Source organism: Hesperophylax consimilis, chromosome 1 (genome assembly GCF_061612785.1).
Source record: "Hesperophylax consimilis isolate HC1 chromosome 1, BYU_Hcon_1.0, whole genome shotgun sequence".
NCBI classification, from domain to species: Eukaryota; Metazoa; Arthropoda; class Insecta; order Trichoptera; family Limnephilidae; genus Hesperophylax; species Hesperophylax consimilis.
The window spans coordinates 10,722,582-10,750,150 of record NC_142836.1 but is presented as its reverse complement, the minus strand read 5'-3'; the positions used below and the strand labels follow the sequence as shown (position 1 = coordinate 10,750,150).

Here is a 27,569-nt window from a genome sequence, read left to right as displayed (position 1 = left end):
TAAAGATAACCCCCTCTAAGTCATTAACTTCTAGAACCACACCACAGCCACAACAAATGTCGCAAGTGAACACACATTTAAAATAATAAGAGTCATTTCCTTTTGTTCCTCGTATTTATGTCGGCTTCTAATTGCCATTTGGATCGTGCGTAGTTTCCCATGTCTGTTTAATTTCCCGCTAAAACATTTAGGGCGGCCCGCACTGAAAACAAAATGATATTAATTCGTTAGGCGTTGAGATTAACCAATGTAGTATTTCTGTGATTATTTCCCGGCCTATGCGAATGAACGTGGTCCGTGAAGAAACCGGGTAGTTAACCTTTTCCAGGATGAGAAAGGCCACTTGAACGAGAAAAAGTTTCGCAATTTCATCAGCTTGGGGGAAAAGGGCACCTTGTCGGGCGGGTTAATGCCTAAATTACATTTCTTCGCTCACCAGGCGAGTTCGCACGGCATCGTTAAAAATGTAAACTTTTAATCTTGCTCGAGATCTTGCTTGCCCCGGCAAGGAATCGCCATCTTTATGTGCTGAATTATGGATGGATTTATTTTTATTGTATCTTATGGCTGTGAAGATCACATTGTTCGAGAAATAGGTCACTCCTTGTTGCGAGAGAAAATTTTCAGAGATGTGATCTTATTACCTCGTTGGGTATATTTAACGATAGCCAAACTGTAAAAAACGTATTTTATAACAAAGTGTTACTAATAAGTGGGTATTTACGAGATATAAAATGCCTCATTTATTAATTTATTTTTTAACGGCGCCGTTATTCTAGTGATAAATCACTTTAAGAACCCCAAGTGCGAACATTATAACTTATAATCACCGATGCATAGTGTACAGCCAACAACTTGCTAACATAAAAATACTACAGTACTTGCGTACTATAAAAAAATTGTTAATTACTATATTAAAACACATATAACTTTGTTTACATCACTTTAATATGTATAACCTCTACATGTTGCATGAAAAAAGTTCACCTCATCAGGAGGAAGTATATACTAAAGTCAAAAATTAAATATATATTACACTTGAACAGTGGAAGATGTTGTTTTTGACTTTAGTATATACTTGTTCCTGATGAGGTGAACTTTGTTCATGAAACATGTAGAGGTTATATATATTAAAGTGATGTAAACAAAGTGATTTGTAATTTAATATAATAAATAATATATCACAAAGTGATAAGCTTTCAGAAGAAATTTTCTCCGAAAATTACTGTTTCAGTTTGTTAACAATAGTTACCATCGACAAAATAAATAAGAAATGTGTGCATTTTGTTGAATTTCTGTGCCAGATGACATAATATCTACAAGTTTGTGCATATATTGTCTGAAAATTTGATCTGAAACTGAAGGTTTTTGCAGGAATGAGGAACATTTGATACTTTTTTTTAAACAATAATGACCTTCTATCTTAAAAACATGTATAATTTTTGCTGTTATATTTAGTTTTAATAGTAATTTTTCGTGTCTCCCGAAAAGGCATCAAATCTATGAACGTAACCCGTGATGTCACCGATTCTCAGTCTCAAAATCCTCCTTTATTTTCAACCGGCATTAATTTTTTTTATGACAACCGAGAGGTTTTTTGTTTTATTTTCAAGATTTCCCGCTTTTAACATCGACGCACACTAGGTAAAATGTTAGCATCTCCACACTTAGGTTATCGTATTTCATCAAAGTATAAAAATGCATCCATGACCACACATATTAAACAATTTTAAAATGTGCATTAAAAAAATTTCATCGGTTCGAATGTGAATGAGGACCAGATTTGTCAATGCATATGTTCCAAAATACCCACAAGAGATAGAGAGATTTTTAAATTTCCCACAAATGCCCTACTAGTTCCTTTACTTCCAAAACGAAAAAAAATCTATTGAAGTTTGCATTATCTAGTAATTTTCGGATTTTTTTTTCAGGTTTTACAAACTATTTTAATTAAAACGAAAACCAAATACATTGCGTTCTAAAAATTATTGTAATTTTTTTCAATGCGCTTGAATTATCAAGAAATGCCCAGAATCCCGGCATTTTCCACAGTAAAAGTCCCCCCCCCCCCCGCAAAAAACTAATTCTTGTAAGAAATTCCCAGCTATTTGGGGAATTCTCCACGTATTGGCAACCTTGATGTTGATTTTGTAGACCGTAGATATATTTTTAACCTCGACTGATTGTGAACAATCAGCAGTTCAGTCATTCTAACCAAACGGTATGTTTTAATGAGATGGTGTTTTGTTCGTTAATAACCATTTATAAATTTAACGCATTATAATATATAATTAAACTCATAAATTCAGAATCAGCATTAGTTCATTTTTATATGAATAAATATTTTTAAACCATATTATTTTTCACTGTAGTTCCTAATTAAGAGTGGTTACAAACTTCAGTAAATCAATTTGAAAACTTTTTGATGATAAATTTTAAAATACACATTTTCCATCTAAAACACTTGTAGGAAACATAAATTGAATTTGAGTGTTAACCTAACCAACACATTAGAATTAAGAAACGTCATGTGTTTTATTCTGACAAGATTACTAATGACACAGTTTTCGTAATATATATTCCTGATTACTTGTTACAGCTGCTTTAAATCCAACGTTCAATCAATTTGATAATCAATGCCATTACACCCAGACAGGGCGGTGTTTACATATTAATTGAACAATCCATACCATATAAATGTGCTGAGCGGTAATAAACCTATAATAGCTTCAAATTCAAATGCATGTAGGTACCACTGCACTATATAAATTGTAATTTACGGGTCGATAGCACGGCTGGAAGTGACGCGTATGAAGATGACATATTGTGGGTAATAAATTGAACGAGGCGTCTAGATTATAAAAGCTATGCTGAAATACGGCTGTGACGAAAATCGATATTATGAAATTATTATTCATTATTGAACGCCATTATTTAATGTTGACTCTTGTTACCGAGAAAGCTCTCCATTCATTTGTAAAATGTATGGGTTAGTAACTTTCACATATGTTCTCCTTAAATTATGACCAATGTCGTCTAAAATTATACATTTGTATGGCCGTTTTCATGTTAAGTTAAACGAGCTTTTATTTTAATTTCTTACGTTCAATGTATGAAAATAAAGTGTTCCAAAGATCTCACTGGTAACCCTTCACTACGACGAGAAGGCACAATCTTCTAAATTGTATTTTTTTCGGCCCCACTAGTATATACTTAAATAGGGGTTCAAAAATGGTGACGAATTCGTCACATTTTTGCATTGGGTTTTTCTACTTACTTTCCATTCCGAGCTATCATTCAATGTTTGAAGTAAAAACGTTAAAGTCGATGTTTTGTTGATTTATTAATTATGTTTTTTGTGTGAACATAATCTAGAATGTATTTACAGAGGTAAAATTTCTTTCGTTGTTTATTTTCTGACGCAACGTTACTAACAAGGCGTCTGAAGCATATTTTTTATATGGTTGTAATGAGTAGTTTTCTGTTTTTCTTCTTCTACATTCATTTATATTGTTAATGTTAATTTAAAATGAACAACTTAATTCATTAAACAGTTTTCAATTGTGGCTGAGACTCCTTTTAGCAACTTCACTTACAACGACTTGAGGTATTAGACGAACTATCAGAGCAGAATTTGTGCAAAGTTGCTGGGGGAGCGTTTATTATTCTGTTATGGTAATACAACCTCAGAAGTTGTAGTGCAAATCTTCCCTGTCATGGCGCTACCCTCCTTCAACCCCTGCACCCTCTGCACTCCTTTCTCGAGGGAGGGGGCCGCAGTAGCCGATGGAACCGAGGAGTGTTGACAGTGGAGGATTGAATATGCATGAAACTGCCAGCGCCCCACACAGGAGACATGTTGCTTTACATAAAGAGCAGTTTAGATCGCACTACCTTTTTAGATAAAGGACTTTACAAACTTTTATTATTAGCGTTCACCAAATTTTTCAAAGGGAGAATGTCATATAATGGAAAAGGGTGGTTGGATAATTTGTTAAGGAAAATTGGATTCTAGACAAAACAGCCAAGAAACCTGCCTTAGCAATATTGAGCTAACCAATATTGATGTTGTACCAACGTGAGCTGGGAAATGCTGAGACGATAGTAAAGGCGTTAGGCGATGAAAATTAATGGAAAATATCTCACTTGCTCTGAAAATGTTTCTTGCGAGAGTCGCTTTTTGCTTTTAAATGAATCTTCTGAAATTCATTGGTATCAGTAATGAATAAATGTATTATTGTTAAATTTAGCCTTGATACCCGTTAGTAAAATATGAAGAAAAAAAAACTTGTTCATCTTCTATTTTCATTGAATTTTGAGTTTAAGTGGATGAATACTTTGGGTTTTCCTTTGGAGAATAAAAAATCTAAGCTAAAGAAAACACAAAGTTTGTGTCTAAAAGTCTCTTGGCACGCATTTTTTATTATTCCTTATTTTTTAATCTTTTTAATCATAATTATACGTAATGTTATATATCGAATGTCCATTTTCCTGGAATTCTAATTCATTGGTTAGTTGGAAAACCTTTGGGTTCTGGTCATATACATAATTGAATGTTTGAGGTGCTTAATATTCCTTCATTCAACGAAATTGATACTCGTACTTTCAATTTTCTTTGATTTCGAATTAAATTTGTATAATGGTAATGTTTTATTCATTTTCCTGATTTTTAATTTATTTTAAACATGCAAAGTTTGTTTTTTGTCAATTCTCCTAGCAATACCTAATTGCAACTGAACCAAATAAAGCAAAGGATAGAATTTCAGTAAGTTTAAGCTTTGTTTACTTCCATGCTAAAACGTGTAGTTGGACATTCACATTAATGTTCAGATACCGTAGCGTATACATTCTCGGTAGTCTGTTGATGTCTAATTTCAGATTTGTATGGTATTCTAATATCTGAGGTTAACTGAATATAATGTTAACATACCTATTTGGAAAGTTTTAAAGTTCACAAAACGCACAATAGGAACTACTAGAAGTTGACCCAAATCGAAAATTGCCGAGCACTTAAATGTAACAGAAAAAACCCAAAACAGCTCGCCTAATTATGGAGGCGATGAAAATTCACAAAAACCCCTTTATTATTAATAGAGATGTCGGGCATAAGCTTAATAGTTTGGTTAATATGTTTTTTTAATTATTATCATGATATACCGACCATTATAAGATTAACGCTGGCAGCACTGTTTCACTTCTACACAAAAAAAATACTTCATCATAATCTGTATATCTGCCCCGATGATGAACACTCGCTGTCGCTGTGCAGTGCTGTGGTTAAAGAATAAAGAAGCGCGACATCGCATAAACTCCCAAAAATTAATAACGATTGACTCATGGGTATATTAGAAATATAAATACGAGTAATGTAATAATTTCTAAAGTATGTATATATTCTTTCACACAGTTAGCGGTTAAGTTTTTTTTTTATAAATTAAAACATTTTAGAACATTGATAAAACGCATCCCTTAAGTAAGCCGTCATAGAGTAGCGAAATAGGTTATACATATTTGATGCATGAGGTTGCGATTTTAATTCTCAGCTATTATAAATAATTAAAATATTTATTATTATATGTTACTTAATTATTGTACCATATTGCATACAAATAAATGTAATTCACACTTATAGAAATTATTTTTATGATGCTCAATTTATATTTCATAGCCTTCAAGAACATATAAAGTCATCTTTTTTTATTTATGGCATAATATACATTTTTTCATCCTAATCCCTTTTAAAATAACAGCATAATACATGTGATAGTTTTAATTATTTTCATATTTGTCATTTTTTTAATTAATAGTATAATATGTTATTTCTAATCAAATATCAACACGTGGTCACCCTACATGTTTACTACATTATAATGAATTGGCTGAAATTGGCTTCCTTCAGCATTCTAGGTACCATATAGGTAATCAATATTTGTAAGAAACATTAATGTACAAATGATGCCATGTGAAAAAACAATAAATAAAATAGATACAAATATGACGAAAACTATTTACATGTTACTTGAATCTAGTGTTTGGTTTGAAATAATGGCTTCCTTTCGTTGGTTGAGCACAGATGAACATTGTGTGACGTTATTATTTCACAGTATTTGCATTTTCGTTCTCTCTTTTGACATGAAGCTGGCACGTGAGCCGAGGACACCCCCACCCCCTCCCCTTCTTCACCTTTGTCAAGCAAATGAGAAGCGCGAAAAAATATAAAACATCCTCCCTACAGATACAAAGACTTCTGAATAATGCAGTTAAGCAACTAGATCTTTTCTGCCAAAATTTGAACTAAATTGTTAAAAAGACAATATAATCACATAATGCAAATGCTAATTGACATGTTGTTCTTGTATTGTATTGTATTTATTTTGCTTATATAATGCACTTGCATAATTTTGATTGACTAGATGATCATTTGTGGAAAAGTGTTTGGAAGGATTTAGTTTTTCCTATGGGGAAGATTTAACCCGGACATAAAATCGGAAAAGTAAAAAAAAAATATAATACCAACCCCTGGCAAATAAGTATGTAAGACCAGTGTTCAGTTAATCACTAACCATCTTTTCATACTTTAAGAGCTGTATGGATAGATTATTAACAGTGGTCATTTGGAATATGTAAAATCAGTTCAATCAATTTGTTTTTTTCTCACTTACTTTTCATTTAACAAATTTTTCGACCTGTCTAACCAAAGACCTTTTGTTAACCATGCAGGCGCCTGTATTTGCTACCAGCAACTGGACGGCAAGCATGCGTAATTTATGGAAGTTTATATTTTCATTTATAGAACTTCTTTAAAGGCAATATGTTTTGAGGTGGGCGGAAATCGATCCGGCAATCCTTTTTCCGAAATTTATCAATGGTGTAAAATCCATGGAGGTTTCCCAAATATGCTCTATGTGTATATTATTATTGGTAAATATCGTCACGATTCCGAAATTACAAAAACCAATTGACACAACTCTGAAAATAGTGATATAGGTCTCAAATTGCTCGCGACTCTCCTTGATAACCAAACCTATTGTGAAATAATTGTTTCGACGTCCGAAATAAGATTATTATAAATGCTTTTCATTTCCAAATGGCTTCGATTATACGCGTTATTAATTGGTATATGTTTGAATCTTAGTTTTTAGCAATTTTATTTTTTTAAATCCGTTCAATCTCGATTATGATATATAATAATCCTTATATCTCAATCAATTTTAAACGTTGTGAATTGATGCCTCGCCTGAAGCCCACTTTCCTCGACCAGTGCCAAAAGTGGAAGCAAGCCAAAAAGGTCGACGTAATTAGAGATGAGAATTTTAATTGGACCAATTTGCATGGTATTATCCCGTCCTTCAACTATTTGTGGCATTGCTGGTTTGTTGAATTTTAGCACGCTCAGATTAAATCAAGGTGTATTTTAAAATTAATACACTAAACATAATAGGTATATATAAATGTTTTCTGTTTAGTATTTTAATAAAGTTTTGATGGTAGTTTTGATGATAGTTACATAAATGACGAATTATATAAATCAATAAATCTAAACAAAGAACGTATTTGGTAAGATTTGATTAAAAACATTATGGAGGTTAATTATTATTTTTTGGTAAACTAATGTTTAAGACAAGATTTTTTATGCATAGCACAAAGGGTAACAATTATTTTTATAAACAATAATTATTAGCCTGAAACACTCATCAACATTGAAAAATCTCCTGATAAAAGATACATGACGCCAACGGGACATGAACCCGTGTCCTTTCGATTTCCGGTCGACAGCTCTGACCACTGATCTATGGCGGCTTATCTCTTATCCGCGAAATAATTCAATATATACCTACTAGTGTTTCATTCAACAATTACTGCTTATTACATAAGTCCCGTTGGCGTCATGTATCTTTTATCAGGAGATTTTTCAATATGGATGAGTGTTTCAGGCTAATAATTATTGCTTATAAAAATAATTGTTACCCTTTGTGCTATGCATAAAAAATCTTGTCTTAAACATTAGTTTACCAAAAAAATAATAATTATATAAATTCAGAGCTGAACTCAAAAAAACATGTACTAGTATTATTTATTGATTTCTCAAAAGCTTTCGATACACCCAGCCATACACAATTAATCAAGGTACTCGAAATCATAGGAATCCGTGGTATACTCTTATCATTTTTCAAAAACTATTTAACAAATAGAAAAATGTATGTAAAGATTTTGAATGTAATGAGTAATTTTAGATTTATTAAATCAGGAGTGCCACAAGGGTCAATTTTAGGACCAAAATTATACATTATATATGTAATTGCTATGTCTAAACTTTTTAAAATAGCCCGTAGATTCATTTTTGCTGATGATACTGCACTAGTTGTCTCTAATGAAAACCCTGAAATAGCTATTCAAGAATTACAAATAGACTTTTACGAGCTAATTAAATGGTCTCATGATGTAGGACTAATTATTAATGTCAAAAAAACTAAATGCTTGTTTATAAGATCACCTACCTTGAAAATGTGGAACATACCTAAAATAACTGCACATAATTTTGAATGTATACATAAAAATATGGATAATATTTGCTGCTGTGAAAAAAATGATTTTACAAACGAATATACTTACCTTGGCATAATCGTAGACAATTACTTTAAATGGGACAAAAGTGTGACCAAAATTTGTAACCAGTTCCGATGTTTGGCGAGTAATTTTTATAAATTAAAATTTGTATTGCCTCGATGCACTCTCAAACTTATGTATCATTCTATGGTCGAATCAATACTTAGATGTGGGATTCGAACTTGGGGACACTCGAGTAATATTAATATTAAATACATTCAAAATTTACAAACTGCTATAATTAAAAAAAATGTTTAACCTAGCATTTACAAAAAAAGAAACAACTTAAAATTACTGTATGGCTCTGAGGGCCTACTTCCAATTAAAGGGCTTCTCTGGTTTATTATAATTATGGATAGGGCGGGAGAAAATGCGTGCAAAAAGTCATTGCTGCATAGTCACAAAACAAGATTTACTGAAAAAAAAGGCCTAAAAATTCCACTAATATCAACTGAGTATGGTAGCAGAACACTTGACTATTTGATACCTGTGATTTATAACAAATTTAACGAAAACTTTAACTTAAAAAATAATGAGGAACCCTGCCCTAAACTGACAAAAAAGTGGTTAATAAATGAAAAAACGTTTATCTATCCTAAACATTGTATTTGGTATTAATATTTTTACTTAAGCTAATGTGTATTATGTTATAACATTAAATGGCAGAACCTACAGACAAGCTGATTATCACAGCTTTGTGGGACTACCCATATCTTATATTGTATTAAATGTAATTATATTCAATTTAATTTATAAACAAAAATATTTTTCCTCAAAAATATTATTCAAATCGAATGGCTGAATCGAAAATCGAACGCCAAGTGGTTATCATGTCTAGCGGAATTCTTTTTTCACATTTACTCTACACCGGAGACCCTGAGGAAAATAATTTCCCGAAGGGTCTATGTCATCTCTAGGGATGGTGTGTGGAGGGTATTTTTGGACACCAATGTTATAGGAGAGAGGAGGCACAGAGGCCGGTAAATCGTTCCACAGCCGAGCTATTGAACTCAATAATGTGTCGTAGAAGCGACCCGTTCTCATGTGACAAATGTCAACAATGTACATATGTTGGACACTTGTTTGGCATGTTTCCCGATTATGCACTTTCCATTATAATACCAGTAGAATAAGGACAGCATACCTACCTGACGCCTGTGCTCTAAAGATTTCAATCCGATTTATTGAAAACTTTCCTCTGACTCAGGTTATCGAGTAATGCAAACTAAATACTCAGTTTTATGCAAATGATCACAAATGAGCAGAGGTTTTACCTATTAAAACGTTATTTTTAATAATTGACGAGCTATAACGCGAAAACTATTGATTGTAAACAAGTTTCCATGTTCAGTGAAATGTATTATCAACATGACCTGAATTCTAGTGTCTAAACTATTTTCATTACTAACAAAACCGTGAAAAAAACATACTTATTCCTAATAAAAATTAAAATACCGGTATTTTTATCCAGTATTGATGAACGAACGAGTGTGAACAAACATGCAACAATTCATATGGAGATAACATATTCATGCATAATTCAATTCACAAACATTATTTTTTAAATGAATTTAGAATTAAAAAAAAAATTTATGTTAATGTTTTTTCAGATTCGTCTTCACATATTCGAAAGCCTAATGAGATTGTTTGTAAAAGATCCTTCTTTTTAAATCCGCTTCCACCATGAAAAATACTTCCGAGACTTACTTTATGAATAATCGTCATTATCTTCTATAAAGTCGCTTTTTGTAACCGAACGTTTAATGCAGATAAAATAGATATTGTTCTTCTTTGGTTAGGTAGGTGACACACTACGCTATACGCATCACGTTTTAGTATATTTTAGCACAACGCACAACATATACTACCAATGGGAATGTATGGTGAGCGATACGCTGAAAAAGGCAAAGCGAAAATATAGCGCGCTTATAGTGTGGTCTGTCACAGGCTTCACCGTCTGTTAGAGTTAGAAAATAAAAGCTAGTCAACGATTCACTCTTCGAAGCTGCATAGGACAACTCAGCATAACATTACATTTTTTCAGCTTTCCCAAAACAACAACAATTTATTATAAAATTTAAGAAATAGGTTTTTTTGTCTCCAAATCTAACTACCGAACCAAAAAGTATAAAAATGAAATATGATATTTGTGAAAAAAATACAACCTTAGAAAATCATAGGAAAAAAACTAAATAGCAAAGGAAATTTTTATTTAAAACTTTAAGAAAAATAGGAACGTCCATTTAGAATGTAAAAATTTCACATATCTTCTGAAATTTAATTATGTGCTTTCTTTAGTGACTCTAGCCGGCCTTGATGGGAATAAGGCTCAGGCCTGCACTGTGTGAAATTAAGAGACGTCTAAGCACCCAATAACCTCGGTTAACTTCAAATAGATTGGGCTACTCTCAAAGGAGTCGTGGGAAATGGGAGTGACAGACCCATGGCTTCATTTCTTACGGAAGCTGCACATAATATGCAGAAAGTCTCTGTATCAATGATAATAATTATATGTACGCGGTCAGATCATCTAGTTAAGTAACGTCCATGTGTATCCTTTAAAATAATAGAAACGCATCGAATGCTTATAAAGCAGCAACACTAAATAATCATTATTTTTTAATAATTATTATTTGTTGTTAATTAGCCTAAAACACTTATATAAAATGAAAAAAATCTTCCGAGAAAAAATACACTCCGCCGACGGGAATTGAACCCGCAACATTCTGATACAATTGTTTCAGGCTAATAATTATTGCATTCAAATAATATGCTATCCTTTGGGATGTGCATAAAATGCTTGTCTCGTAAATATTAGTTTATCATTAAAAATAATAAAAAAATATATCATTTGGATTGTGTTTGATTCTGTATGTATCAAAGAACACTTGTCTTACGAATTCGAAGCCACTAGCGGTGTGCCTCAGGGTTCACACTTAGGACCAATATTATTTATACTGTTTATAAACGATTTCACTTATATTTTCTCTGATGTTCACATATTATTATTTGCTGATGATATGAAAATATTTAAAATCATTAAAAATATCAATTACTGTTTGTCCAACTAACCAATTTAAAAAAATTTGCAGAGTGGTGTTCCATTAACAAACTTACACTCAATATTTAAAAAATGTCAAGTTATGAGTTTTTTCAGAATAAAAAAACCCCAATATAGTTTTACACTGAACAACCACATTTTATTATCTGTACCTAAAATTAGGGACCTCGGTATAATCTTTGATAGTAAATTATTATTTTTTTTATTTTTTATAGTGAATACCTCACAAGAGTCCCAACTGCTCCCGTCTGGAGCCAGTGAGACTATGGCATCCCCAATTTGGGGATGTTGTGAGGCTGAAGGTAAGTGGGGAAGGGAAAGAGGAAGGTGGGGAAGTACCTGGCTATTCAGATCTAGTCACTAAACACGGCTAAAGCCATTTGGAGCAACGTTTCAATTCTGAATGGTGGTCTTACACCAGGGCGATACTGGTAGTATCTTCCACTCTGGAACGTGCCGCAAATATACTATATATTATTTTAATTATATTTTAATTAATTAATTGTGAAATAACACAAATTAATCAAATAAAATTTATTTGCGCACGCCGGGTTCGAACCCGCGACCTTCGGAATGGCAGTCCAATGCGCTACCACTGGACTATGCCGGCCGTCACAGTTACAGTTACTAATCACATTAATGTCATTACTAGTAAAGCAATGAAAATTTTGGGCTTCATTACTAGAATATCTAAAGATTTCAAAAATATCCATACATTAAAATTACTTTATACAACTCTAGTCAGAAGTCAATTAGAATATAATTCGTCTATATGGAACCCTTCCTACAAAATACATGCAAACTCCATTGAAAGAATCCAACACAAATTTCTCAGAACAATTAACTTCAAATTAGGAATTCCCTCTGACGACATTGATTACGATTCATTATTACAATTAATGCATCTCTTATCGTTAAAACATAGAAGAATACTTAATGATCTAATTTTTTATTTAAAATAATCAATCACCGGTTTGACTCCCCTGAATTAACTTCGTTGATAAACCATGTTCCCTGTAGACCAACTAGACTCAAGTCACCTTATTATTGCAACAATACTGGAACTAACGCAGAACAAAATTCAATAATCCATCGCTTGCACAGATTAGGCAATGAATATTCCAACATCGATCACGCTGATTGTCTATTATCATATAAAAGATGCATAAAATAAAAATTTTCGGGTAATACCATACCATCATAATGTTTATGTACTTCAGATTAAAAACTACTAGTACTCGATAGGTAGAAGCTGATATCAGTGCATTATATATCATAGTCATCATAGGTACTATGTAAAACTTTATCGGACTGCCAAGCAGTGTCGCACATTATTATTATACATGCGATTCTCCCATTTATTACTTTTGTTTCCTTTTCATATTATAATAGTATATATTTTATTCTTTTCATTTTCTAATAGTATATACCTTTCTAAAATTTTTTATTTAATTTTTACAAACTTTTAATGCCTTTCAGACATTTTATAAGCACTTCATTCTTGCTTATACTACTTTATTGTATATTATTACATATAATTTCTTACTTTGACTTAATACTATACTACAGATTGTTACTTATATTTTATTTATATTTCTTTTTTCATACTTTTAACCTTACTACTATTTACTGACTATACCATTATACTTACATTTATATTGTTGCATTCCTTATGTTGCTATACTATTCTCTGTAATTTAGTATGTGAATGGCACATGTTGTGCCGTATATGTGAAAATAAATAAATAAATAAAAAAATACATTGGGCAACATTGAGATGACTGATTTGTTTTCTTACCTCACCCTTTTTTTATTTTCATGGTGTTTAAAATGATTTATTACTATTTTTGGTAAAAACCGATTTATTTAGAATTTTTTATCTCAGTGGCACTTACCAACTGCAAGAATCTGTTTTCCCCCTTTTAATGCAAATGGCCTGATAAATCGTCTCAATGTGACCTAACCACACTTTTGATAATGGACTTTAAAGGTGAAACAGCTGTCATAGTCATAAGAACAAAAAATACTTGCGGTATTTTTTTTTTAATCCAGCATTCAGAGTGAAACGTTTTTCTTTTATGAATTGAGGTTAATTTTCAATCAAATGGTTTAAAACAGAATTGTAAATGTTTAAATCACACCTTTCATCTTGGACTCAGCAAGTCCTTATAAGGATAAGCCCCGACATAACTGGATTCACTTAAAAGTGTGAGGAATTCCGAATTCACCTCTCGCACATTGAATAATTTAATATTTTGATCCGCATTCCGTGTTTCCATAACAACATACCGAACGTTAACCGATGTTTGTGAACTTCCTTCGCCAATACTCTGGGGTTATCGAATAAATTGATTTCCTTGTTTTTTTCTAGGGTCCCCCTTAAGAGAACCCTCTCCCTTGCCTTACCCAAAAATGTGGATCTTATAGAACTAAATGGATTCAGAGGAATTGTTTTACCGCCTCTGAGAAAATACGAGTTGTTTGGAAGAGAAGATTATTTCATGAAAATAATTCTTATTTGAAAACAACGGTTAACTAATGGTCATGTTTTGTAACGCTTTAGGTTAATACGACATGCAATCATATTATTTCTATTTTTCGGTTGAATGAAGTTATACGTAATTATGTTCAAAACATTAAACCAATCTTCATAATATTTTTAAAAATTCATGGAAAAGAAGGAATGTTTGTTTTTTTGATGAAGTTCTTTTTTTACTGTGTGTGTTATTAAAAGTTGATTTATAGTATTTTTGTGTAATTAATAACGTGGATAAAGATCATATATCAAAACGATATTAAGTATACTGTTTATCGTAAAGAACTTAAAGCCAAACGATTACATTATTTTGTAAGTATCCCTTATCATACTCGAACATCATTTTTGTTTTCTGCAAAGAATACAAAACCAATTTCTTGTGCGTAACGCAAATCCTGTCTACAAACATTTTCAAATTCTACCAAGCAGAAAATTTACTCTATCTTTTAAAGAACCAAAACCGGTAAATCCAATATTATTTTGATATCGAACTTCAAGATTTTAAAGTTATTTCTTCCATAAAACCTTCACCATTCTGTCGTGAATCATGAACATCACTATTTTACGGATTCACGGCAGAGATAGTAATATTTTTCCAGATTTATCTACCGTGGTAAAAAGTACAGGGTGGCTGAAATAGAAAGCGAGTTTCAAAGACTATTACTCAAATTGGAACTCAGCTCTATTTAATGTACATAGTTCATTCAACGAGCAATGTACTGGTAACGATTGTGCAACTGAAAAAGATGACACTAAAGAGCGAGATGTGAGGACTATAAAAGTGTGTGAATGGTGGTCCATTGTCTCTTTTCCAACACATATTACTCGAGATTATACATTATTGACTATTATTCCACCATCTTCAAATCATATAATTTATTTAATAAATACATTAAACGGGCATCACTTTAATATATAAGGGGATGTCTCTGTAAAAATTTCACACCAACATTTTCTTTCTTCCAGAACGGGCAAACTCCACTACCCAACTGATGTCTGCGGACCCTTGTTTGAGGAGGAACTGGAATTCTGGGGTCTGGACGCCAACCAGGTAGAACCTTGCTGCTGGATGACCTATACGCAGGTTAGTCAAAATTATTATCTAGCAATTTCCGATTTAGCCGCTTAATAAACGAAACAATTGAATGAAAAATATGTGTTTTTTTCGTGGGTAAGTACCTCTACATGTACACGCATTCAGAAGCAAGCTGATATTTATTTTTTTAAAGGTTACGTAATTGCAATAAAGTCCCGTTAAATTGCTTGAAAGTTTGTCAACGGGTTCCAATCTACTTTGTATTTAAAAAAGAAAATCAGAGTAAAAAGTAAATCAGTACAATAGTCTTTTTCACATAAAACATTTTTCAGCATTTGTGAAATGATATCAAGTAGATAGTGTTTTACTCTCGAGGATTGTAGCTTCATGTAATTTTAATTAAACAAAAATATATATTTAAATAAATTTTCCGTCGAAATAGTCAACATTAAACATAGTATTTTATTGAAATCAATTAAATGATGTAAATATATTCATTTGCAGTTCTTCACGCGAATAAAAGGGGTGACGGATTACGTAATAAGGTCAAGGTTTTTTTATATATCCCACCTCAAAAGATGATGTGTTATAAGTGTGGGCGTGGCGATGATATGCGCCGTGATCTGTTAACCGGACTATATTTGAAAATTATGCGACACCTTCTCCTACCTATGGCAGGAGAGTGGGTCCGAACAATTTACGAAGCAAGTAATTAGGCGGCTGTCATCTGTCAAAGTGATAGATCCCATACAAAGAAATAATATTCCGCAACAGTTCCCCAATTGATCTGACCCCTTCTCCTGAGGAAGATTATAGCGTAGTGTTCCACCCTAAAATATAATACGTATACGCAAACCAAAATTATACGAGCATAATATAGCGTAATGTGGCTAAGACTTTAACCTCTCTGGGCTTCGAAAGAAATTTTCAATGAGAATTTTTAGCTTTTTAATTAAAATTTAGTAGTACATGTTAATTTTACGATAAGGATTATAAAACGTAGACACGAAAGACTTTTTCTTTATAAATTCTAGAATTCATTAGTCTATTAAATAAACAAGTATGGTAAATAAAAAGAAATCATAATATAAGACGGCATAATTATGGGGCATTGCTCGATGCTCACATTTTAATCATTTCTGTTAGTAATTTCTAATTCTAATTTTAAGTATTTTATGTAAAACGGTTTGAAAATTTTATAAAACGTTTATCAACTATAAAAAGCTCCAGATATTATTTTTCTAGACGGTAAATTAGTAACTTCCCGAGGGATCACTCTAAAAACATTTGAGATTTGAGTAATTCGTTTATCAGAAAATTTTTTAATAAACCACACGAAAAGATCGATTTTCTAGGCCTGCTAGGGCAAAGTCGACTATAAGTTTATACATTACGCCGGGCCGCGCACCGAATATTGTTTTTACCAGACTTCATCACGTATGTCGTTAATATTCCCACTTTATTTTAGAGATTTGACTGGGAAAATTTAACCACAGATCTGTGGCGTACGGAGTATCAGTTTGTGCACGGCTGCTTTTTTAAGCCCCGCGTATCCAATTTCTATCGATTTATAACAAGTTTCTCGTTAAGTATTTAAGTTATAAAGCTCCAAAAAAAATTATACAATCCCTTGATAGAAAAAAATCGCAAAGTAAGCTACGAAAATTATTAAACACTTTCTGTTTGATTTGTTATAGGCATGAAAAAGATCACAGTGTATCTTTAAATGAAACTAAAGCATTTTTACTCTATTTGAAACGAGTTGTGTTTTATTAAATATTTTCACCATATTCGCTTAATTATTATCGTTTTTTAATATCAGCGCGCTCCCTCTAACATTTCGTATTTACATATCTCCCTTTCAAACCATCTTTGAACGCTTACTACGAGGCCTTATGATTCTGGCTTTATTTTAGGGTATTGTTTCGTCTTAAGGATTTTTTGCATCTCTCGTGAAGTTAAGCAAATTGAAAATAATTTTCTTCAGTTTATTTTTTATAAAACTGTTAAACCATTGTTTAAAATCTCTTATCTCGGAAGCTTCTGCAAAAGGGTCTAAATAAATCCTTTGGTTAGGCAGTACAAAAGGCTTCAATGGCGTTTATCTCTTTATTTACACATCTGCTTTGTATATCTTCTTCAGCCAACCATTAGTTCGTTGTTTATTTTTTTATGGGAATACGATAGTCCTACTGCTTGAAGCAAGTTGTCTATGGTATGGATGATGTTTTTAGATTAAAGAACTATAAGAAGGAAAGGATAAGTCTGTAAGCTTGGAAGAGGGAATTAAGTTTGTAAAGTACCTACCTGCTTATTAGGATAGACTAATGGGTAGGAAGTCTGGCCAACAGGCGGATGAGTTTAATACTCGGAGAAGGTAACATACCCCTTTTTAGAACAAATTATGCACTATCAAAAGGTCTCTACGTACAATTATTAAAATTTCTAATTTCTGATCAACATTAAAATTTTGAAAAATAATCCAATCATGTTATATTTAGCATAAGCTTTAGGGTGACATGAATTATCCTCAAAGGAGCTTCAATTCAAATATGCATTGATTTTAAACGTAATTTCGCTTTCGTTGGCAGTGTTAATCTGATAGTATTATTGTCCTAGCCTCTGGACGATGTAGGCCCTCTGATTGATCAAATACAAATTGTCTGTTTCGGATAAATTCTGCATAGGGGGTCTGCAGGCAAAAAAATACCACTCTGCCCCTCAATTTAAAGCAACCGTAAGGTTCATTTCGGTTTGCAGGTGACCGGATCCAAAAAAATAGGACATTAAAACTTAAGACCCGATTACATACTGAAATAGAATCGCCACATGTAATACGATATTTCTTCAAAAATATCGTTTCTGCTCATATAATTTTTGGATAATATCGAAGAAAATATGTTTTAGAAAGTTCATAATCCATTGGATTAATTACATTACAGTGAAAATTTTCCACAATTACGTGATTATGTTTGACGTTTATAAAAAAGCACGCGTTCCTTATAATATGGCCGATACGCACGGCGGCTATAGATGTCCGACAGAGCGCACCTCTGGCGGTGTAAAAACGAACCAAATGACTGGCGAGAATATTTAAATATGCAAAATTACTTGACCATTAACAAGCGTTTTATAAGAATATTTCTTCTGGAAGCTTATCACTTTGCAATAGCATTTTTTATTATTATTTATAATTTTTTTTGCTTATTAATTATATCTGATTTTATATTTACATGTTTTCTAATTTTTAACATTGCTAAATTATTTATTTGCCATGCTTTTATCCTGAGTGAAGTATTTTAAGACCTGCATTTTTATCGAAAATGTGATTCAAAAGATGATTTGCAAACACAGATTCACTATTTCCATTTAGAGCCCTGAGATGTTTTTTTAGTTCTGACTTCAAGGTTTCTATTGGTTCTACCTTTGTAAAAGAAATTACAATCATCCCAATTGAGTTTAAAAACTCCTAATTTTTTTGTTTGATTTTCGCCATCTTTATTATTAAGAATTCATTTTTTTATTAGTGTAAAACGCCGGTCGAATAGTACCAGGAATGTTTTTATGTATAATTTTAGAAGTATCGTTATCCACAAACAGAATTCTACGCCATTGTTTATTTCTATCTTAAGAAATAGGGTCAAAATACCGTTTGAAGAGAATATGTTTTTAGTATTTCAAATATCAATTTATTAGAATAACCGTTTTTAAATGCTATTTGTCTTATGAATATATTGTTTTATGGTTATATGCTATTTGTGTTTTTCAGGTCTTAAAATACTTCACACAGGATATAAAGCATCGCAAATAAATAATTTAGAAATTTTAGAAATTAGAAGACATGTTATTATAAAAGCAGGTATAATTAACAAGAATTTTTTTTTTAAACTCTCTTTTAAATATTTTCCCACTTAACTGGTTTTTCATATTGTAATTCCTAATTCTTATAAACCCAGCCTACTCTTACCCCTCCCCCTTCCTTCCATTTCTTCTTTCCAATTGTAATCTTTATTTAATTTTTGACTTCGGTGTATACTTCGTTCATGAAACATGTATTGGTTGTATATAATAAAGTAATGTTAACAAAGTTATTTGTTTTTTAATAAAATAAAGTTTAATCAGATAACATTATTTTATCTATTTCCGTTGTATATCAATGCATACGTACACAATAAAATGTAAACAGTATATTTATTTATTAATTGGACAATTTGCATAGCGCCGCTTTTGCGAGATATCACCTCAGGGGCGCTATATTGTAATAATCTACCTTTATATATAGATTTTTACTCTCCTAATGAAGGTGTATATATAATCTAACTTTAAACTTTATTAGATACAGTAACAGTTTTTGGTAAAGAATTACCACCAGTTGGAGTAAAATTAACACCTTTTAATTAAACCGACTGCTAATCTCATCGCACAATTACCCTCCTTTTATCCATAAACACGGGTACAATTAATCAATGTGTAATAATCTATTATTTCAGTCAACTTTGTTATAACTATCTTTAATTGTTGTGACAAACTATACGATATTGATTCAACTTCTACACATTGACGGTTGTAACACATATTTAAGCACTGCAAGTCTCCTATGAGCAAATTATATTAGGTACCATAACAGTTAATATCAGTTGTAGACATGTAGTCAATAATAGTGTTTGATTTGAAATAATCCATCACAAATACGTAAAATTTCATTTATTCAAACAACTGTCATTCTTATTATGCCTAAATTGAGCATGTTATTATTCATTAACTCCTTCCTGTCCGTATTTTAACAATATATACTCACCCCCTCTCTGTGAATGACCTAATATCTATCTGTTAAATGTAACTGTTGTTAGTATCACTTAAACTGGGCGAAGGCCAACCAAGTGCTGCCCGCAGGGCCTTGCAGCAAAAACCCGCGGTGCGGGTTTTTAACTGCTAGTTGGGTTTATTATATTCAAAATGTCAAAATTTGGAACGAAGTACTTTGTAAATCATCGATTATAATTTACTAGCTGACTTGTACCCGGCGTTGCTTGCTTGGGGTAAATTTTTAATTTTTTGTATTTCTTTGGCATTCACTATGTAACAATTTCTAGACATTTTTTGTTTTTTAATGAGTTTTTTTAGTCACAATGTACATTTGTTACGTATAAATTTTATTAATTAGCGACTGGTTTCGACACATTCGTGTCATTAACTAGCTATTTTAAAACTAATTTTAGTTTTAAAATAGCTAGTTAATGACACGAACGTGTCGAAACCGGTCGCTAATTAACAAAATTTATACGTAACAAATGTACATTGTAAATTTATAACGTTATGAATTTTAGAGTAACTACAAGTGGGTCGATTTTTAAGGTGGAAATAAAATTATTGTTTTGCAATATGTATTTATTTTATTGTCTTCCTCGGGCGTCCTCGACCTCTTCAACCATGCACTTCCGTCGTATATTTTCCTAACACCTCTTTCTTCGTTCATCACTTACATCTCATTTGACCACAGATAATCAATTGATTCATGTAATTGAATGTTGAACTGAATCGTACCAAATATAAACAAATATAACAACACCCCCATACACACAAGCCCTGCTTATTTATGGGAGTACATTGAATACTTATATTATGTAATTAATAACCTACTATATTGTGTAATTATATTATGTAATTGTTATATTATGTAATTCGTGTATCTTTTTTTTACTAATAAAAAATTTAAAAAAAAAAAAAAAAAAAAAAAAAAAAATGTATTCTTTTACAAATCACTTCATGTACCTAGTATCGTGAAATCCACATTGTTACTCTTGAAAAACTACATTATGTTGACTTTAATTCGACTCCATATCTCATTCCAGTGCAGAGATAATGTTAAGTTTTTCTCGAGCGTCCCCGACTTCGATTCGAACCACTCTCTAAACACTAATAAGAACAAAATTTGAATAATGGTATAGGAACGCGTACGGGACAAACAAATAATCATTCTTTTATCTTAATATGTAAAAATCATGTTCGTAAACACTAATCTCCGAATACATATATTTATTTCACATAAAATCAATCGAATATTTCTTTTCCTACTACAAAAAACCTTTATCTGTTCATTGCATAACCACTGACTGCATTGGTGGTACACTAAGTTTTAAGTTCTAACAACATATTTCTTAGCCTTGCTCAACTGCAAGCTTGAGTACTAGTTACTAATTCAAAGGCTTTTCCGTCTGTCCGAGTTACTACCGCACATAAAAAACCTGGTTTTTCCAAAGTTCTAAAAAACTCACTGTAGGAGTTCTAACGTTCCGAGACTGGGGTGACTTTTTCCTTTAAATTCACTTTCTCAGTTCTGGAACATTGTTATTGGTCTTTGTTCTATCCTATCGGATAATTTACTGACCAGCTTTGGTAGTAGTAGAATTTATTGACGATTATCGGCTGTAGGCCCGCGATAATTTATCAATCGTGTTGTTTCAAAGTAAATCAAACGAAAGAGAAATATGTTTTTTCAAATAGGTATATTTTTGTTGTATTGTATGAGGAATTGAATAAATCGATGCCTAACCGTTGTGTCACGTAGTTTTTTAGTAATTAAGTACTAAACACACATTCGCAAATGCAACCCATTTCACCATTATTGTGAGTTTTAACCAACACACGGCGTATTAAAATGAATAAAATGTTATTTTGTATGTTATTTAATGAATAACTTTAATTTTAATTAATAAAATTATAATATTTGCCAAGTCAAAAATATTTCACCAATAAATGAAGATATCATGTATCTCGACGTCATCTAGTGAGAAATTTAACACTAACAAAGCCTTTCCTACAAAAATAAAGTTGGTTGTTTACAGGTGGAAAAAATATAATAAGCAGTAATTGTTGATTGAGGTACTAGTACATATTGAATCATTTGGCGGGTTGGAAATAAGCCGACATAGCTCAGTGGTTACAGAGCACCTGACCACGGCACGGGTTCAATTCCCGTTGGCGGCATTTATTTTTACTCGGGATATATTTTCAATTTGTATTTGTATTTCAGGAGACTAATTATTGCTTATAATTAAAATGTTTTTATTTCTTGACATGTTTCATGTAACTGGTTCACGGCTTGTAATTTTTGATTAAACATGATTAGCTAATTTTTTTTGAGTTTTCGACATATCTTGCTACATTTGTACAAAATCCTACATAAATTTTGTCTATGTTAGGATAATTTTCACCAAAATATATTACGAACATTTCAACTTTTTTTGTGTATTATTCACAAGTCACAAGTATCCCGTTTTTTGGTACTTTGAGTTTAGAAGTAATAAATTAGGGAAAAAATATACTTTTTAGCTTTTACTTCAGTGAGGACTCACTTTCAGAAAAACATGACTGAAAATCAAATTCTAAGAATTTACTGGTAGAGTTCAGCAGTCTATTATACAAAAAACTCACGTAGGTAGGCACCTAATTCATTTGATATTTTCCAAAATGATTTACGCGTAAGAATATTCCACAAGAATTCCGTTCAATACTCCCACCCAATAAACTTTAACCCTTCAAACTAAACCTTTTCTTTAAGGGCACATCTCATGTCCTTGGAAAGTCAATAAGAGACCCCGTTCCAAGTTTGAATTGGCGGGACAAAGGTGTTTCCCAGCCATATTGGGGAAGTTTTTCAAGCGTGGCCATTGAGAGAGTTCCGAAGAAGTTTGGAATGTCCTCCTTTGGTTTTATTGTACCATATCGTGTCTGGCATTGTAGCAATCAACAGTATTCAGCGTTCAACGGCCCAATGAAGCCCGCTTTGAGACAACAGCCGTAAGTGGTGTCAATTGGCGACCCGCGTGAAGTTTCAGTGTTATTTCTATAATATCGGAAGCAATTTGCAGGATTAAGATTAAATTGTAAGCAGAGTCAAGTTATTGTGTACTAATAAAGAATGATGAACGGGTAATAACACATAGCACGTTCCTTGAAGTCACTGGTTTTACACAATAATTTATTGTGTACAATGTTAACTAACATCTCAATATATTATTATTAACTTACATTACTATATTTTATATTCATAACTATTATCTCTTATTTAATAACAAGAATATTCCTTCATGGAATGAGTGGATATTTATTTATTTATTGTGTGATAGTGTGTTGATAGCCTCCTTGGTCTAGAGGTAAGATTCTCGAGTACGGTTCCAGAGGTTGCGGATTCAAATCTCGTTCAGTTTTCAAAAATCATAATCAAAATATTTATAAGACCTAGTTTAAAGAAGTCATCATAAATAAGGTTCCCGTAAGGACAACATAAAACATTTCATTGTTCAAACAAAACAAAACAAACACACACACAAACACACACATACACACACATATATTTAACAATTTTAATGGACATAGATTTTAAAAGTCGCGATTAACTTCGTTTTGGTAATATAGTGATTTAGTTTTGGGGTATTATGCCATGTTCCGCTACGTCCTTCTTTAGCCAACGTATTGGACATCATTACATATCTGCCCTGATGATGAACTCTGTAATTTTGTCCGAAACGTTGACTAAAGAAGGAGCTGTCAAAATATCAAATCATATCTATTTTCTGGTACTTTGAGTAACGGGTGCTTTTTTACAAATTATACTTTTATAATATATTATATTGATATTATAAGTTAACCGTTTTATTTTTAATTATGGACGTGTAGCCTCATAGACTCCTTAACAATTTGTGTTTCTTAGTTTAACACATTTCTCCCCACTCCCCACGACTAAATAACACATTAGCTTCAGTTTTAGCAAGTTTTAATATCAAAACGACCAGGGATGAAGAAGGTTGCGTCGCTCAAGGCTCAACACGTGAGTAAAACTTTTCGTAAAATTGGCTGGAGCCTGTCAGACAAATCTCCAGACACACATATAACATGAATGAACAACACTTTATATATATATATATATAAAGTGTTCATTCATGTTTTGATTTTCTTGTAAAAATAATAGAGTAAATAATAAGTATTAAAGCAGGTTGTTCCCGTTCCAAATGACAATCACAAAGTTCACTTCAGCAGCCGCTAAGAAAAATATTACGACAAACTGATCCATCTTTCCCAAGAGTATGGCATCCCCGATTGTGGTATGTTGAGAGGCTGAAGATATTGGGAAGGTGAAGAGGAAAGTGGAAGAATATTTGGCAATTCAGATCTGATCACCAAAGACGTCTATAGCCATTTCAAGCACCGTTTCAATTCTGAATTTCGGATTTAAAGCAGGGCGATACTGGGAGTATCTTATTATGTTTTTTATATTCCATAATATTATTTTACAATTTACAAAAAAAAAACATTTTATTTAAAACAAGTTCTGCTCTGTAATAATTACGACACGTGACAGCTTTTTCGCCTTCTGAGGGCATTATCAGACAGTTTGAAAATTAAACTTGAAAACAATAAATATTCTTGTGATTTCTTCAGGCGATTTTTAAGATTATGACTGGGGTTTTTCTAGTTATAATCTCAAACTTTGTAATGATCAGCCCTCTCTTACTTTTCCTTCTCTTCTTTCTACGATAAATTTTCTTTAAGTCCCATAGGTAACTTTTCCATAAGGCTTTGGTTATGTATCTATCCGGGGTAGGAATGTCCTCCCTGCCGTCTTTCAAGCCTTTGCCCCTCTCTTTATTACACACCCCTTCAAGTGTGTACATCCTAGTTTGTCTACGTGACGTACGACCTTGAACGTACTCATTTCACGTGACGGTTCAGTATAAAAAGGCTTCACCGAACGTTGTGTTGGTTTTTTTTGTTTCTCGGTATAGAAACCTAGTTATCTATGTATGTGTGGTATCCCTCGGTTCTTTTGAGATAGAGTGAGTTGAATCCATTTCCGCTGTGTTTTAAAGCTATTTCATAAACCTTATCTTCTAAGTCGCCTGCTCCCCAACTAGCTACGCGATTCTATCTATCGTAGGGTAATGTAAATATGATAAAATGTTAGATTTTATATATGTGATATACATACGATAAATTTATGGTGTTAGTTGTCGGCGCCATCCCTGTATATATTTTGGGAGGGGAAGGAGAGGAAAGGAAATGATTTTTTTTTCAAGCTAAGATTGGCTCCTCCTCTTTACCAAACAAAACCGATGGATGATAATTTGAACAAGGCGATCGATATCTGCGTTTCTGGATATCACAACCGGCCGGGTCTCCCCTTGTTCCAAATCGGCAACCGTCACGCCAGAATAAAGAAAACCAGGTCTCATCACCAATTTCAGAATTGCCCCAACCTCATGCACCTCCAGGAAAATCTACTTTACTGAGTGTAGAAGGGGAAAACCATGACATCCCTTGTCACGAATCTAGTCGCGAAAATGTGACACGTAAGGTCCTAAGTTACGTGCCACCTCTAGAAAACGTTGTAACTCCCTCGTCGTCGGGGATTTACATCCCTTTCTAGGTCAATAACATAGATAACACACGACGATCTTGTCGACATTTAGCCTGCTTTTAGCGATAGGTTGTGTGCCTACCCATTCAGCCAATTATCATGTGAGATATATGTAAGGTCTACTCGAAATGCCAAATGTAGGATGAGGACTGTCTGTATTTTAATATTTGGTTCCAGTATTTATTTTATGAGGTTACTAGCACCCTTGTGTATTAGGTATGGGTAACTTCTATTGAATACCTATCCTCTCAGGTAGGTATAAACGGATGATTGGTTTGATTTTTGCATTTAATTTAAAGAGGCTGCCTACCTCTCAAAAGGTACCTGTTGAGAAAAGTTGTTCGGTTGGTAGTTTTATTTCGGAGATTACCATCTCCCTCTTTTGAATCTAGATTTGTTTTGTGCATCCCAATTCGTAGCTTAGAAAGTCAAACAATAGATGAAAAGTATTAAATTAGAAAGTCAAATAACAGAAGAAAAGTATTCATTTTTGTTCTGTCTGGTTGCATCCGATCGCTTTCTATTCGGGCGGTCATACGCTAGCAAAACTTCCCCTTTGACTGACTGTACACTGCCGTAGCCTAAACGACTCTATCCCTCATAGTGTTCGCTGTTTCAATTGTACGCCAGTGTTGTGGTAGGTACCCTGTAGATAGGTATTTTTATACTGCGAATTTATATTGGTTGGCCTAATTTGTTATAGGTATTTTATGTTTCGTCGGCGATTCAATACCTACCGCAGGGACAACGTCATGATTTGATTCGTAATGTTTTAAAAGAATAACAGATCGGCAGGTAGGTAAATTTTCGATATGACCCTCGGTCCAAGGCGTTCCTCTAAAACAAAAGTTATCGGCCTACATATGAAAAGGTCGTTGGCTCGTCTCTCGCTCACAGCTGATTGACAGTTCGCCTAGCACATTCCTTTTAATGATAACATTATTTGGGCGGCAGGTGTCGTAAACTTAGTTCCTGTACCTCGGTTGTATCCGTCTTTTAAAGGGGTCCTCTGGAATTTAATAAATAATATTAAAAACTCACCCAGTTAGTCATCTCTCACTCTCAGCGTGAAGCTTACCTGGTTACACTATATAGCTAAATCACTTTAATTTTCGATCTCCTCCCTATCGGCTCCTTTCCTCATTTTAGCGAAATCCTTGCAATCTGTTCAATTTTGGTCCCCTCCCTACGCCTATAAAAGGGTAATTAAATAATTCTGTAAATACAATTGTACCTCCCTAATCTCTGTTGGGATTCGAACCCGAGTTTACGATTTGTTTGATTCTCTGGATTTCAGTCTCCGTGGATAGAATACCATCTCGTCAAATCAATTCCTCCCTAGCCCGATTAAAAAAACTTCCTGCCTTTAAATACGTTCACTCTGTTTTACAACGCAATCATTATTATTATAATTTTCACGTTTTTAAAACAAGTAATTTAGTTTGAACTACATATTTACGAAATCACGTTTAATTTAACACATTTTATATTATAATCGTGATCGCCCAACTCTTAGCGCCCCTGGGGTGATTTTCCACAAAACGGCGCTCTACAAATTATCCAATTATTATTATTGTCATTATTATTAATTGTATTCTCACTGAGTCCAACTACTTTCACTTCAATTAAACACCGGTTCAATAATATTTCACTTTAATTCAATATTCCACAGTACTTTCTAACACCATCTGAATTCACTAATTAACTGTAATCTCACACATCACTTCTGCTTTGTATTCATTTCTCGGGGCTGTCAACGTACCCAAGTTCAAGACTCGACTGCCATTCGCCCTCTTTCTTCTTTCCCGTGGGAACATGTGTACTTCAAGCCCGCCTGTCAATAAATCTTATCTGTTAGCCCAAACAAAAAATTTTTGGAGTACATTCATTTCGTTTATTTATGTGATTGTTC

General features: G+C 32.7%; 1 protein-coding gene across 1 annotated transcript in view; it reads left to right on the top strand.

Moving 5' to 3' along the window:
• Shaw (potassium voltage-gated channel shaker cognate w) overlaps positions 1 to 27,569 on the top strand; it is a 502,823-nt gene that overhangs the window by 344,304 nt on the left and 130,950 nt on the right. The window contains exon 7 of the mRNA XM_089648338.1: positions 15,171 to 15,288. Within this exon, the coding sequence (XP_089504464.1) occupies positions 15,171 to 15,288 (118 nt within the window). The remainder of the gene's footprint in view (positions 1 to 15,170; positions 15,289 to 27,569) is intronic.